General features: G+C 47.2%; 1 protein-coding gene across 1 annotated transcript in view; it reads right to left on the minus strand.

Annotated features, from left to right (window-relative positions):
• SND1 (staphylococcal nuclease and tudor domain containing 1) overlaps positions 1-13,330 on the minus strand; it is a 531,942-nt gene that overhangs the window by 208,063 nt on the left and 310,549 nt on the right. The window contains exon 13 of the mRNA XM_006896072.1: positions 12,587-12,697. Within this exon, the coding sequence (XP_006896134.1) occupies positions 12,587-12,697 (111 nt within the window). The remainder of the gene's footprint in view (positions 1-12,586; positions 12,698-13,330) is intronic.

Consider the following 13,330-nt stretch of genomic DNA (forward strand, 5'->3'; position numbering starts at 1 on the left):
GACTGATTCAGTGACTGGGGTAACTGGGGTAGGTGTGTCAGAGACAGTGAGATTGGCACCAGATAGAACAGGGTTTAGGGCTGTTGTACATAGGGTCGTTATGAGTTGCAGGCGACTTGATGGCACATAACAACAACAACAACTACCATAAAATTCATAAAAATCAGAAATTTAGGTTCGATTTTTTTCCCCTCTAATCTTTGATTCTCACAAAAAAGAACTACTATCATAGGTAATGTGCTCTGATGGCCAACTGGTAAGGAGTTGCTCTGCCAACCAGAAGGCACAGAGTTCGAATCCTCAAGCTGCTCCACGTAGGAAAGATGAGTCATCACCTCCCATGTGATTTACTGCCTCTGAAAACCCACGGGAAGGTCAGCTTTGAGTCTGTTCCAACTCAACAGCACATAAGAGCAACAATCATAGATAAATGGGATCTAGAGGGAGCTCTGGTGGTCTAGTTGTAAGAAACTGTGTTGTAATCCCGAAGGCCCATGGTTCAAATCCATGAGCTGCTCTGCAGAAGATCTCCTGCCTTACAATTAAACTACCTCTGAAAACCCACTGGAGGGTCAACTATGGGATTGTCCTGACTCAAGGGTACACAAAACAACAACAAAAACCAGAAAATAAAAGTGATGGGCATCAGAACTATCACACCACAGAGAGGTGACAGATAGGGCTGGAAAATGATGGGACCAGAAGGAAGGCACAGAGTGAGGAGTCATGAGTCTGTCTGTTCATCATGATTTCCCTTTTAAGCACATCTTTCTGGTTACTGGGTCTCAACATTTTCTCTATTTGTTCCCTTTGTAATAGTGCCTACCTGGCCCTTTTGGAATCACTGGGGTCCAGAGTCCTAGGGGACCATAATTTATTCCACCATAGGATCTCCAATCAGGCCCATTTTCTCCAACCCTTCCCTCCAGCATGCAAGCTGTTCATTACGTAGGTATCCCTGGCCTTCTGATCCTTCTGTGCTTGACTCTCTGTTCCTGGTTGCACTTTGTTATGAATAGCTTTGTTATCTGAACATCCACAGCAAGCAACACTGTATCTGTGCCTCTCAGTGCTGCCTGGAATTGTAAACCGCAATATATTACTTTCAAATGGCTTCCTGTGTTATCTTTATTTCTATAGCTAGACTACAGGCCCTTTGAGGGTTAGGATTCTGTCCTCGATATTTGTTATAATATTTAACACATCACTATGTTCACATAATTATATAAACTCGGGGTCATCTAGTTCAATTACTGTGTGCCTAGCAAAGCTGAACAAATGCCCAAGGACTGATAATCCAACACAGAGCGCTGAGGAGATTGCCAATTGGAGACCAGGAGAAAGGGCGAGAGACGCAGGCTCTCCAGATGCAGAGACCCATGATCCAGGCGCGGGGTCTGGGAGGCTGGTTTTCTGCTCGAGCTGGCAAAGGCAGGAGAGGCCAGAGTCTGGCTTCTCTGACCTCTTCTTTGAGCAGAGAAGCATCAAGAATCAAAGCATTAAGCCTCTCCTGTCAGGTCTCCTGGAGCGAGAAGACAGACACGGGATGAACAGACCACAAGACACGACAAAACCTTCCTAAGTGGCAGGACTGTAAGGAACTCCTACAAGAGGAGAGAAGATAAACGATGAAGGAGAAGGGAAAAGAATCCTCACAGAAAAGGTTAAGGAGGAGAACAAAGGGCAAATGCCTGCTGCTCTTTTAAAGCGTCTCACACTGCGTTTCCGGTCACATTGACAAACAGAGTAATTCAGTAGGAACCCAAGACAGATACCCATGAATCGTGGCAGCACTAAACAATTCCTCTGGTACTTCTACTGGGGCCTGGCAGCTGGAGGAAGCAAGAGGGTCCTGCCATTCATAAAACTGTCACAGGTGCAGAGTGGGAGGCTGGGAGCTGACGTTGGGCAGCTGCATTTTCCTGGAAAATGAGATATGCTGCTAAGACAGGCAGAATGGAGAGCCCCACTGAGTGGAAAGGAGGAAATGAAGTCCTATGGCCAAGGGCTGGTGGGTGGACTAACGCGCCAGAAGGTATTATGAGGCAGCAAAGAGAATCTTGTCTGAAACGAACAAAAGGAAGGGAGGAAGAGGCATGCCATTGTGGCTGCCACAGCGGTGGACTGCAGCAGTTAGAGAGAGGCAAAAACAACTGACGGGCTCTGGGACCAAGAATAACAGAAGCATATCCCGATGCCAGAGGCCGCAGGGAGCATAGCTATACAAGATACGCACACGCCACCATCTGAAGTTAGGATCATCGGAACACTGTTAGCAACAGTGATGGGAAGATGGTTTATCATCTGAAGTCCTCTTGAGGGGACCAGGCCTCTCAGAAAGGTGAGACTCGATACAATAGTAACTTCATTGATGTGGATTTGCTACTTTTTAAAGTTCCTAATTACAAAGGAAATACACACAGGTCCAAGCACTTAGGGACCAAGTGCTCCATACTATCACGCCAAGTTCTGAGACTCAGTTGCTATGAACACACTTCCTGAGTGTCTGCACACACAGCCACCCCCCACTTACATGGTGAAAAATTGCACCGCAGTAGGTAACATGCTGTGGCCTTCTTTCTCCCCTAGAAGCAATAGCTAAATGAAGACCAGTAGCTGTATGAACAGATTCTCTCACCATTAATTTTCCCCCCATCATGTTTAATATCTGCACAACAAATCCATCATATAGATGTATGTTCCATAATTTAATCAACCCACTGTTGCTAGACGTTTAGGTGAATAGTTTTCTCCCCTGGTAGTATAAATACTGCTGTGAGGAATAACGTCTGGATAAACTGGTTTTTGTTTTGTTTTCTTTTTTTTTTTTCCAAACATTCAGCGGTAGAGCACTGGTCTGTGCAATGCTGTACAGAGGTAACTCGTGGTTGCTGTGATGCTAAATACTGTGACACTGATGTGCCAAATGTGGTAATGGTTACGCACGGTGGACAGTGTTTGGTGGAGCTCCCTGATTAAAACAAGTTTGGAAGCAGGAGGGGCATCCACTTCTGTAACAGCTTGCCTCTGGAAACTCTATGAACTTGGAGAAACGATTAAAGTTATACAAGTGTTTAGGTCTTTCCTTCATAGGGTCGCTGTGAATCATCTACGGCTCAACAACAACAAACTGTTGGGAACTTCTCAAATTGCTTTCTTGGAATAAATCCACAGAAGGGGAACTGCTGGAGGTCACGGGGGGAGGAAGCAGTATCTCTGCTTTCCATCTCCCTTCGTGAGGTGGACCACACAGAACATGGTGTTGTCTCCTGGGCTCCATTTAAGGACAACCCTTCCAATTACGTGCTCTTTTCTTATGTATTCCTGCAGCCCACATTTCTCTCCACTTTGGCCATGACATTTGCAATTATTTACTTGCTGACCCAAATCCATTCTAGACCCTGCATTTTTTGTTTTAATTCCCAATGCAATTGATGAAATACTTGTTACTGTTACATGAACAAATTGGTAGAAGAAACGGCTAATATTAACGTGCCCCTTGACTCTGCAGAAGGCAACAGCTTTGGCTTATGGTTTGGTGAAAGGCAATTTCCAGTGTGAGTTATGCTTACTGGTTCCTACTGGATGAGATTCTGGGGATTTGGCTTTCTGAACACGGTGCAAAATCAAGAGGAATGGGAAGAACTCCTCATCATCTGGGGCCAGAGCTGGAGGCAGCTTAGGATAAAACAGAAAAGCACAGGGGAACCAACCAGAAATTTAGATGCAGAGTCCTACAAATGAAAGAAAACTAGGAGTGGATTCTCCCTTCACGAGCAACTCTAAACTTCTGTGCACTGATGTATCGGTGATTAATTATTTGGACTGCAGTCCTCCAGAGAGATTTTCCAAGGATTAACGCCAAAGTAGGGTAGAGCTACACCTGATAGAGCCTCAGCTCTCCGACCCACTCAGCCACCTGACGGCGCAGCTGGGCCAAATCGAGCAAGCACAGCCGCACTCAAGATCATTTCACATTAAATTGGCCAAGAGCTGGAGGAGGTTACTCAGAAGGGATCGAGGGAAGGACGCGCGAGTGCAGAGTCTGAGGAAAGGGGACGGGGCAGGCGTCAAGGGAAACGAAGTGCTGTCCCACCAGCGTGGTGGCAACAAGACGCTGAGAAGGTGGGAAAGGGCGAGACTGAGGAAATCAGTGCTTGTCCACTCCATGCCTTGTTCTGTTCCTTGGTACCATGACTGTAACTTCCACTACAAGAGAGGCGAAAGCGTTCATCTGCCTTAGGAGGACATATACTTTGTATGTTGGCGGTCCTGACCATTTACAGTAGTCAGGAATGGTTTAGGCTAATGGCTGTTGAGTTTTGGGGTATATCAGAATCACCTGAAAGATTTAAGAGCTTGCGGGGCAACAGATCCCAGCATTTCTGACTCAGGAGGTAGGGAGATGTGCAGAGTATGAGAACGCTAGCAAACTGCCAAGTGGCAATGGTGGTGAAGAGCCAACCACCACACGCTGAGAACCACTGGTTTAGGGTGTAGTTATCACACGTATGAATTACAACGCCAAACATGAGCATTCCTAACACATTTAATATTTTGGATTGTGTAAAAGGTGCAAGAGTCTCTTGGTCAAAAGAACAATGAGAGGGAGAGACTGGACAAGGTGCTTTGGACCGTCAACAGCTGAACCTAGAGAGGAAGCCAGACCATCAAGGAAGCTTAGTCTAGAACCATTTTCTCTGAAGGAACACAACCACAGGGGGAAACGAACGATTACAGAGACTAGGCAAAGGGAATGTCTTGCCACCTGTCATCTGCCCATGACTTGTGAAACTAGCCACGGCCCGGGCCACAAGACGGCAGAGAAGTCTACTGGGCTAAAATGTTTCTCCGAGGCCTCACATCAATCATCTGACAAGTCCCACCGCTTGAGTGAGCTCAGGAGGAACTGAGGGTCAGGGAAAGGGAAGAGCAGGAGAGGAAGAAGAGTGTCAACAAATAGCCTTAATATCCTGAAAGAGGAAACTCTTTGGAAATGGAGACATTATACAGCTCTGTAGAAGTGGCCATTTGTGCTGCCTTAAATGCAGATTGATTACTGCTATTTGGATGTTGAGTGCATCATCTTTTCTGAATAAAGGGAAAAGCTAAATTTCCCCACATTCAGCTGTTATCACAAATCGCTTCCCCCTACTAGCTCTTTTAATGCATTTTCCTGTTAGCACATTCACTTGCAATAGCTGATCCACCCTACCTCCAACAGTGAATCCCATTAAGAACCTCATGACTTGAGCCCAAACTGCAGTAGGGGATGTGGTTCTAGAGTTCCAGAAGAAAGGCAGTCAGCAGATAAGGAAAGAAAAGGCCAGTCTGGCTTCTACCTGCACTAGATGTTATAATACAGCTGGGTGAAGAGTTCTGTCATTCACTCACCTCTCTTGTCACTCCAGGAGGCTGCAGCTAAAAGCCCAACGGTACCCTGGTGTTATAGACAGCTCCAATTAGACATTGAAAGAAAGAGAAAAACTGTAAAGCTCTGTTTTCACAGTAATCCATACGTTACAGTTATACTCAAAGAATTTTCACTTGTTGTGGTCATTAGAGTGAAAGTGAGAAATCTTGGTTTATTTAAAGCTGCACCATTAAACTACTGAGAACATAACAAGAGAGGCTGGACAGAAGCGATGGTTTTCAGAGAGATGCTCTCCTGGGAAAATTGCACAGAAATGAGAGCTGGAATCTAAAAGGGAAGGCAGGAAGTGTTAAGGGCGCAGCGGAAGGAAGGGGAGGGGCCGAGAAAACAGGTGGGAAGAGACAAGAGAATGGCAATACCGGCAATAGCGGAGGAGGCACATCGGAATCATCCATTGGCTGCTCTTCCTTGATGGCCTGCTTTGTCAGGGCTGAGTCTATTACCTTTTTTTTTTCCTCACTGCTATTATTTCCAGCGTCTGGGACCCAGGAGACAATCAAGAAAATTAGAACAAAAAGTTGAGCACATGGGTCTCACATGCCAGGTAAGCCCGTCTCGAACCACTGACTGTGACAGTCAGGGAATGGTTGGTTTTCACCAGAGAACGAGTTAACCTAGAAGCGTCCTAGAGGTGCACGACTCAAGGGAAAGGGTGAGGGTTTGAGGGTTGGAGCCCACTAAGCAACTCCACAAGAGAAAGATCTGGAGGTCACTCCCCATAAAGACCCCAGACCAGAGAACGTGATGGGGTCACATGGGGTACCATGAGCCAGACAATTTAACAAGAAGAACAAACAGAAGGATGTATCAGGTTCAAAAATCTCAATGTACACATCCTCACATTCAATCCCAGTCTTCTCAGTAGACTAACATGGAAATGAACTTTGCCTCTACGCAACAGAGTCAACACATGTGGCTAGCATTAAGAACCAGGTGTTCAAAAAAAAAGAAAAAGAACCAGGTGCTCCCAGCCCTGCCATTAAAAGTTCTGATGTTGTGGGTTTCCCCTGAACAAGAGTGCTGGTGTCTAACTCTTCTATTTTATTTACAGTCAGCATTCCAAATGCCCACAGAACGGAAAATGTCAAATATGAAGAATTCGATCAAAAAGTGTGTGTTTTAATGTGAATGAAGGAAAGTATGAAATACAATGTACTTGAATGAAACATAATGCATCAGAATTCTGTATGCAAACCAATACATAATTTTTAAAAACCCCTGTGTGTTTTCACTAAACAGCGTTAAGTTCTTTTTTCTCTCTTGAAATTTCAAGGAGACATCTCTCTATAAACCAGGATAAAGTGGAATCGCTCTGGCTAAATGAACAGTGGGAAATGGACAGCACTTCTTTCTCATTGGTCCTGAGAGCATTTGAGTGGAACCAGGATATAAGCAAAGACCACTGCTGTAAATCCATCACGGCCCCTAGAAACTGCACCCCCCAGAAAGATTCTTTATTAAAACCATTTCCCTCTTAGATGGAATGTAAGGCTGAGTGTCTCCATCAACAACCACTTCCTTTGTCATAGACCAGAAGAAATGGATCGTGCTGGACTACCACTACTGAACATTTTTAATCAAAGATTCCATAGCAAAGTCCTGATCAAAAGGAGGGAAAATGCAGAACAGAATTTCAATTCAACAGATGCCAGAGATAATCTTTTAGATAATCTGAAACCCTGAACTTAAAAAAAAAAAAAGCCTTGAAGTCTTTTAGAAACCAAACCATTTGGCTTACCTAGTAAAGAATGTCTTCCATGAGCACTGTGCTCTATTTGAAAGAATTGTCTATATGGGATGAAAATGGTAACAGCAGCTCAAAAGCTTAGCTAAGAAGCTCGGGGTGAAGTGAGTCTATGTCGACAGGGGGAAATAAACTAGGGGAAGGTGAGAACGGACGCACAATTTGAATAACCTAGTCAACCTAGTCAATGAAAAACAGGTAATCACATGGAAATGATCAGTTGGTATACAGACAAATATAAATAAATACATACTCACGTACGCGCGCGCGTGCGCACGCGCACGCACGCACGCACACACACACACATACACACTCCATTGGGTTTTCCTGGAGACGGCCCATCTTTCTCCTCTGGAACAGCTGGTGGATTTGAACTACTGACCTTTAGGTTGGCAGAGCACCACGCTATGCACTATGCACCAGAGCTCACTCTTTTTCTCTCTAGCCTCCCATATATATTTTTTTAAAAGACTCATACAAGGAAAAACAAAACAGAAAGCCCCGCTTCCGTTTGAACACTGACTGATACTGGTCTAGGATGGAAAGAGTTACCAAGTTCAGAGCACTTTTATCAGTCCATGATGGAAGTGCCAGCAGATTGCCTAGGGGCTCAAGCAGAGAGCAGTTTACAACAGGCGGGCACTGTCAACCACACTGAGTAGAAAGAGAGGGAAAAAAACCCAACAAAAGCAAACCCCGAGACATTTGATAGGACTTTAGCGGTGGACTGATGCTTATGAGGCCTGGAGAAGGGATGTAGAAGTCAGCCAGACAGGAGTGCTAGTTTTGTTTTTGAAAGAAAGGAGACATTGAAAAGAGTCCCCGGGGACCTGGGAGCAGTGCGAGCCAAGGCTGGTGAGACGTGGGCAGGTTCGGGCAAGCCTCTCCACGGCAGAGGACAGCGCTACAAGGTTTCTGAGTCTGCACAGAGCTGGGCAAGAAGCAGAATGCACACCAGGAGATAAGCGCCAGCCTGCCCTTTTCTCTTCTCCCGAGATAACCCTAACCTCATTATGTATGTCCAGAATGAATCTAAATGCATTTAAATCTGCCCAGACACTAGACTGTTCAATACAATTGCTTTCCCACAGACAAGCTGGGGCATCGGTTTCTTTCCTGAATATATACATCCTACCTTGAAATATCACAATCTCAGAATTAGAAGATGCCTTAAAGGAATGACGCTTCGGTTTCTGAACCAACACCACTGTGGATGTGTTTTTCTGCAGTAAGCCAGTTTCTAGGAATTCTTAATGTATTATTACCTTTACAGATAAGCTTCCTGGTGGCTTCAAAGAAGGCAGAGATTACATGTCCCATGATAGGGTGCCTACAGAGAACGTGGCACACAGACAGGCTGGAATGTGACTCCAACTAGTCACCCCCAATTTTTTAGTGTCCAGAGGTGTGCAATGGGAGCTCACCTGCAAAACCTCTGACACTGTAGGGATCACAGTCTTTCTTTCAAGTGAAGTAGGTTATGACAGATGCATGGGGTAGAGCACGTGGGAAATTAAAAAAAGAAAGAGTTTAATAATAATTCAATATTTTGGAAAAACCTCAGAAAGATTTCCTCTCAGGCCAGCCCCCTGAAGATACTGGAGAAAGAGGAGAACGGGACACATTGAGAAGCCAATACGAGGAGAGAAGTAGGGATGGTGGAGGAAAGAAAGGCTGTGGCACACCCCACAGGGACCCCAGCAGAGCCCCAGAAAGGGAGACCAACTCAGGAGAGCCACCAACAAGGGTGGGCCAGCCTCACCCACATCTTTTTGTAGTGAAAATACAGGGGATACACAGTGGAGCTCTGAGAACCCTGGGCCCATATCAGGAGGAAGCAAGGCTGGAGAGTGCGTGAAAAAAAAGCCAAAATCTTATCTTGCAGGACACGAGGTAGCGAGGGAGGGAGCAGCTGATGACAGGCAGCGAACCAGAAGAAAGGCCACCTTTTGGGAATTTGGGGTGTGCTTATTCTTTAAACGAAAGAGATGTGACTTGCCAGGAATGTGTGCTGCATTGGAGGCATCATAAGGGCGGCTCGAATGATACAGGGTGAACGGCCCTCGGGAGGGCCAGCAAAGCGCACAGCTACGTACGAACTGCCCTCGGGAGGGCCAGCAAAGCGCACAGCTACGTACGGGTTTAGAGCTGGCAAGCGGCCCCGCCGAGAAGCCAAGAGCCAACTGCAAACTGGTTGTCTTCTTTCCTTTTCTGTCTTACCTGCTCTCCTAACTGCCTCACATCACGCTCTCAGCGCTCATCCTGAGCTCCCTTCGGAAGCATCTCAGAAAGGTTGGCAGTTCATACCCCCTCGGAAGGAAGCCTCGCCGGCAGAGCCCAGAGAAAGCTCATCAACTCCCGGGCAGGCAGCAGCACTGACCCCACAAGTCAGACGAGTTAACAGGCTGCCCTTTCCCAAAGCTTACAATGTTCCTCTAAAAGGATTAACGGCCGAGCAACGCTCGCGAAAGCAGTCAATGGAAGAGCTCTGGGACCACTGGTGAGAGCCCTGGCGAGAACAGGGAAACACAGGGATGGAGTCAAGGACAAAGCCATCTGCTGGAATGGACACCTCCGATGGGAGGACCTAAGGGGTTTGGTCGAGCAAGGTTACCCTATCTACCTGTCCTCAGCTCGAGTTGAGGAGGAGCGGTGTCGACGTGGCAGATGACATTAATTTGGCCTTTGCTAACACATTAGATACAGCAACTCAAGAAATTTTACTTGGGAAATTAATTCAAATTGGCTTGGTTCAGTACAGAATCACTGAAGATTAAAAAGTAGCTGGAGAATGATAAACAAAAGGCAGCTAAGTGACAGTCCAGGCGGTGAGAGATTTGGGGTCAACGCTAAAGTCACTCCTGTGTAGGGGTTCTCTGCAGGGCCCAGGGAAGGAGTAAACAGCTCACTAATGAGATCTACAGAGGACGCTAAGCTGGGAGGTGGAGGAACCACATTGACAGAGCCATAAAATCACGAGGCAGAGTTCAACTGCAAAAAAATAGAGCTAATTTATCCAGGGCGAAACAACCCCTAACTCAGATACTACACAAGAGACAGGCAGGAGAAGGAGTCCATGCAGCAAATAGAAAGGTCTGACGTGCTGTAACATGACAGAAGTCACAGAAGATGAAGGGAGCGGGGTGGAGTGTGGACCATGGAGAAAGCGGGGCTCAACATCAGACCCAAGACGTCCTAAACCCGGTGGTCACCATCGTCATTCTCCAAGAAATGGTCACTCTGCACTGGTCAAGTTCTGCTTGCCACGGACCACCTTTCCTACTGGTCACGTTCTGCTTGCCCACAGACTGACCACCCTTCCTACTCAGCAAATGTTCTGCCTCTTTCTGGATCCAGCTTCACTTGACTGGGGCGTTGGCTTCTAGAAGAGAGCACCACGCCTCTAGCCCAGGGCTCGGAGCCACCGCTGCTCCAGGGGAGAAAGCACTGACCCGTCCTGGGCCGATTTCTCTCAGGCCGTGGTCCAGACGGCTTCTGGCAGTCCGCCCAGGCTTGGAAAGGGGTTCATCTCTCTTCCTTTACTTGACCTGCAACAGGGCAATGACTCTGCAGCCGATTTTCCACCATGAGTCTGAAGACAACGTCTGAACCTCATTATCTCCAGGCAGCTCGCGGCATTAGTGCCAAGCATCTCGTTACTCTCCTTCAGCTCTGAATGAGCACTAAAAAGGCTGTTGTCGTCTTAAAAACGAGAACTTAAAAAACTCAAATATCTATGCATACTCATTAAACATTATAACACAACACAGCTATTTCTAACAGCATAATAATAATAATAATAATGAAACAAAAAGCATAGGCTGGCTTCACTTTCTGGAGGAGTTTTGCAAATTATTTCCATGCTGACCTGCCTGTCAGAATTAAATATTCACTAATGGAAGAGTGAACTCAGGGTGGAAAATAGGACTGTAACATCCCACTGTGCTGTCAAAGGGCTCCAGCCAGATGTTGTACAGCTTCCCTTCCGTTTACTGGCAGCTCAGGTGGCCCATGGCCTCTGCACTCACCCCTTAATTCTGCTTCAAGTACAGTGGGGGAATGTGCCCGTTCTGCGGAGGAGCTGGGAGATGGCAAAGCACTTTAATAATGGGGGAAAAAACCACCGGCGATTAGGAGTTCTTTCTGCCTGCCCGGTGTAATGATAATCAAGGCTAATGTCCCCGTCTGCGAGGAAGAATGCAGTGGACTGAGGGACGGTGAAGATAAACACCAGCTACAATCCACGCATCCCACCTCTGCTTTCCTGGCCATTAATGAGCCTGAGCCCCAGTGGCCAGTGTTCTCCCGGCACTCCACAACTGGGTCCCAAGCAGAGCCTCCCGGGAACAGCCCACAGAGAAGAGTCCAACATGCCCCCGTGGCCTGACAGACAGGGCTCTCCCCTGACATTTGGCGTGGCGTTCCACAGATGCTCCATCCATCACGGTGTGACATGGAGTTAGAGGTAAATGTCACATGTCAGGGCAATGTTCTGGGCCAAAGAGCAAGGATAACCGACCTGAATGGTAGACTCTGAAGCTGAGTTTAAATAACATGTGCCGACACTCACTCGTACGCTGAATGGCAACTACTAAACTTCCAGATGTGAATGGCCGAGGTCACGGGAGAACTGAGGAGGCCCGGCGATGATGTGGAGAATGTGTGGGTCCACGCAGCATGCCAGGCAATCAGTTCTGCAACAGCAGCGAGGTTCTTGCTCTGTTCCCTGGGGAGCTGGGTCTCACTCAACCCCCAGCACCACGAAGTGACAGAAGTCTCCTGCAGTAAGAGCCCTGAGGAGTGTCAGCGGCAAACACCGAGCAGCATGCGTGTCCTTGGGGCGACCCGCCACAGGGATGAAGGGCAAACGTAAAATGTCACAGGGCTTCTCAAACGCTCCCCTGCCAGCTGTCTGAAGTGGGAAACCAAACTCGTTTCGTAATAAATGTTTTCATTTCCTCTGTACATGACAAGAGGTCCAGAGGTGGCAAATGGGAGGGGCTGGGCAAAGAGGCTTCTAGAGGCAAGAAACAGAGGCAATGGATGGTGTGGCCCACAGCGGCACGCGTCCCCGGCTGTACCTTGAGATGATGACCGTGGTGGTGACCACGAAGGGCTCTCATGTGGCGCTTTCTCATCCACTAATTCACTTCCTAACATGTACAAGGAAAGAGGCCAGCTAACACTGACCTATTGTACAGATTTCACAGAAAAATGGAGGCCCAGCTGCACTTAAGTAACATTACAGAGCAAGTGTAAAGTGTGTCCCTCTTCTCTTCAAGGGGAAAACGGGAATAACCAAAGGACGCACGCCTTCTCATTGTGTGACTTCCCAGCACACTGTGCTCGGGGCAGAGAACCAAAGGGGTCACGCGTTCCCGTCTTCCCTCAGGTTCCCGTGCTCTCACCTGGCCTCGGCAGCAAGCAGCTCATCATAGTGCGAGGATCTCTGGTCATCGTCCTGCCGGTATCTGATCACCGTGGCCAGGCCTTTGCTGACGAGAGCCTCCGCAATGTTTCTGCAATGGAAAGGACAGGTCAGTGAGCAAGGGGGGTCGTGTGGGGCTCAGCCAACAGAAAGGATGACAGTGGGCACCTGAAGGTCTCACCAGCTCTTGGCAGGGGTGGGGAAAGACGCCAAGGATTTCAAGGCCAGGGGCTTGCTAGGCTAGAAATCCAAATAGAAGGGTGAATAACCAAGTTCCCTGGCTCAGCATTCTTCTGCCTAGTGCCATCAGATGCTATATCAATCCATACATAAATCCAAGCACAAAATATCTGCAAAAGGCTCACATTAGACCAGGCTATTTACAGAATGTTATAAACAAGTCACTACCCTCAAGAAAAGTCTACTCTAAAATATCAGGAACACAGATAAAAACCAAACACATAAAAGCATGACCTACATTTCTCAAAATCTCCTTTCTAGTCTGTTCCACAACTAGAAAATGTCTTATTCTGGTTGAGCCATGTAAAAAAAAAAACACATTGGTTCAACACAACCCTCAAAGCGCTTCCCACCAGATTCCTGACAGCAGGTCTCCCGCCCAGAGGGGACATAGAGAAGGTGATGAATGAATAAATGCACAACTGGAGGGTGGGGAGCAAGTGAGGAAAAGGCCCAGGCACTGAGGTGACTGGTTTGTAGCGAC

Source organism: Elephantulus edwardii, unplaced genomic scaffold, assembly GCF_000299155.1.
Source record: "Elephantulus edwardii isolate Elephantulus edwardi_28Jun2011 unplaced genomic scaffold, EleEdw1.0 scaffold00181, whole genome shotgun sequence".
NCBI lineage: Eukaryota > Metazoa > Chordata > Mammalia > Macroscelidea > Macroscelididae > Elephantulus > Elephantulus edwardii.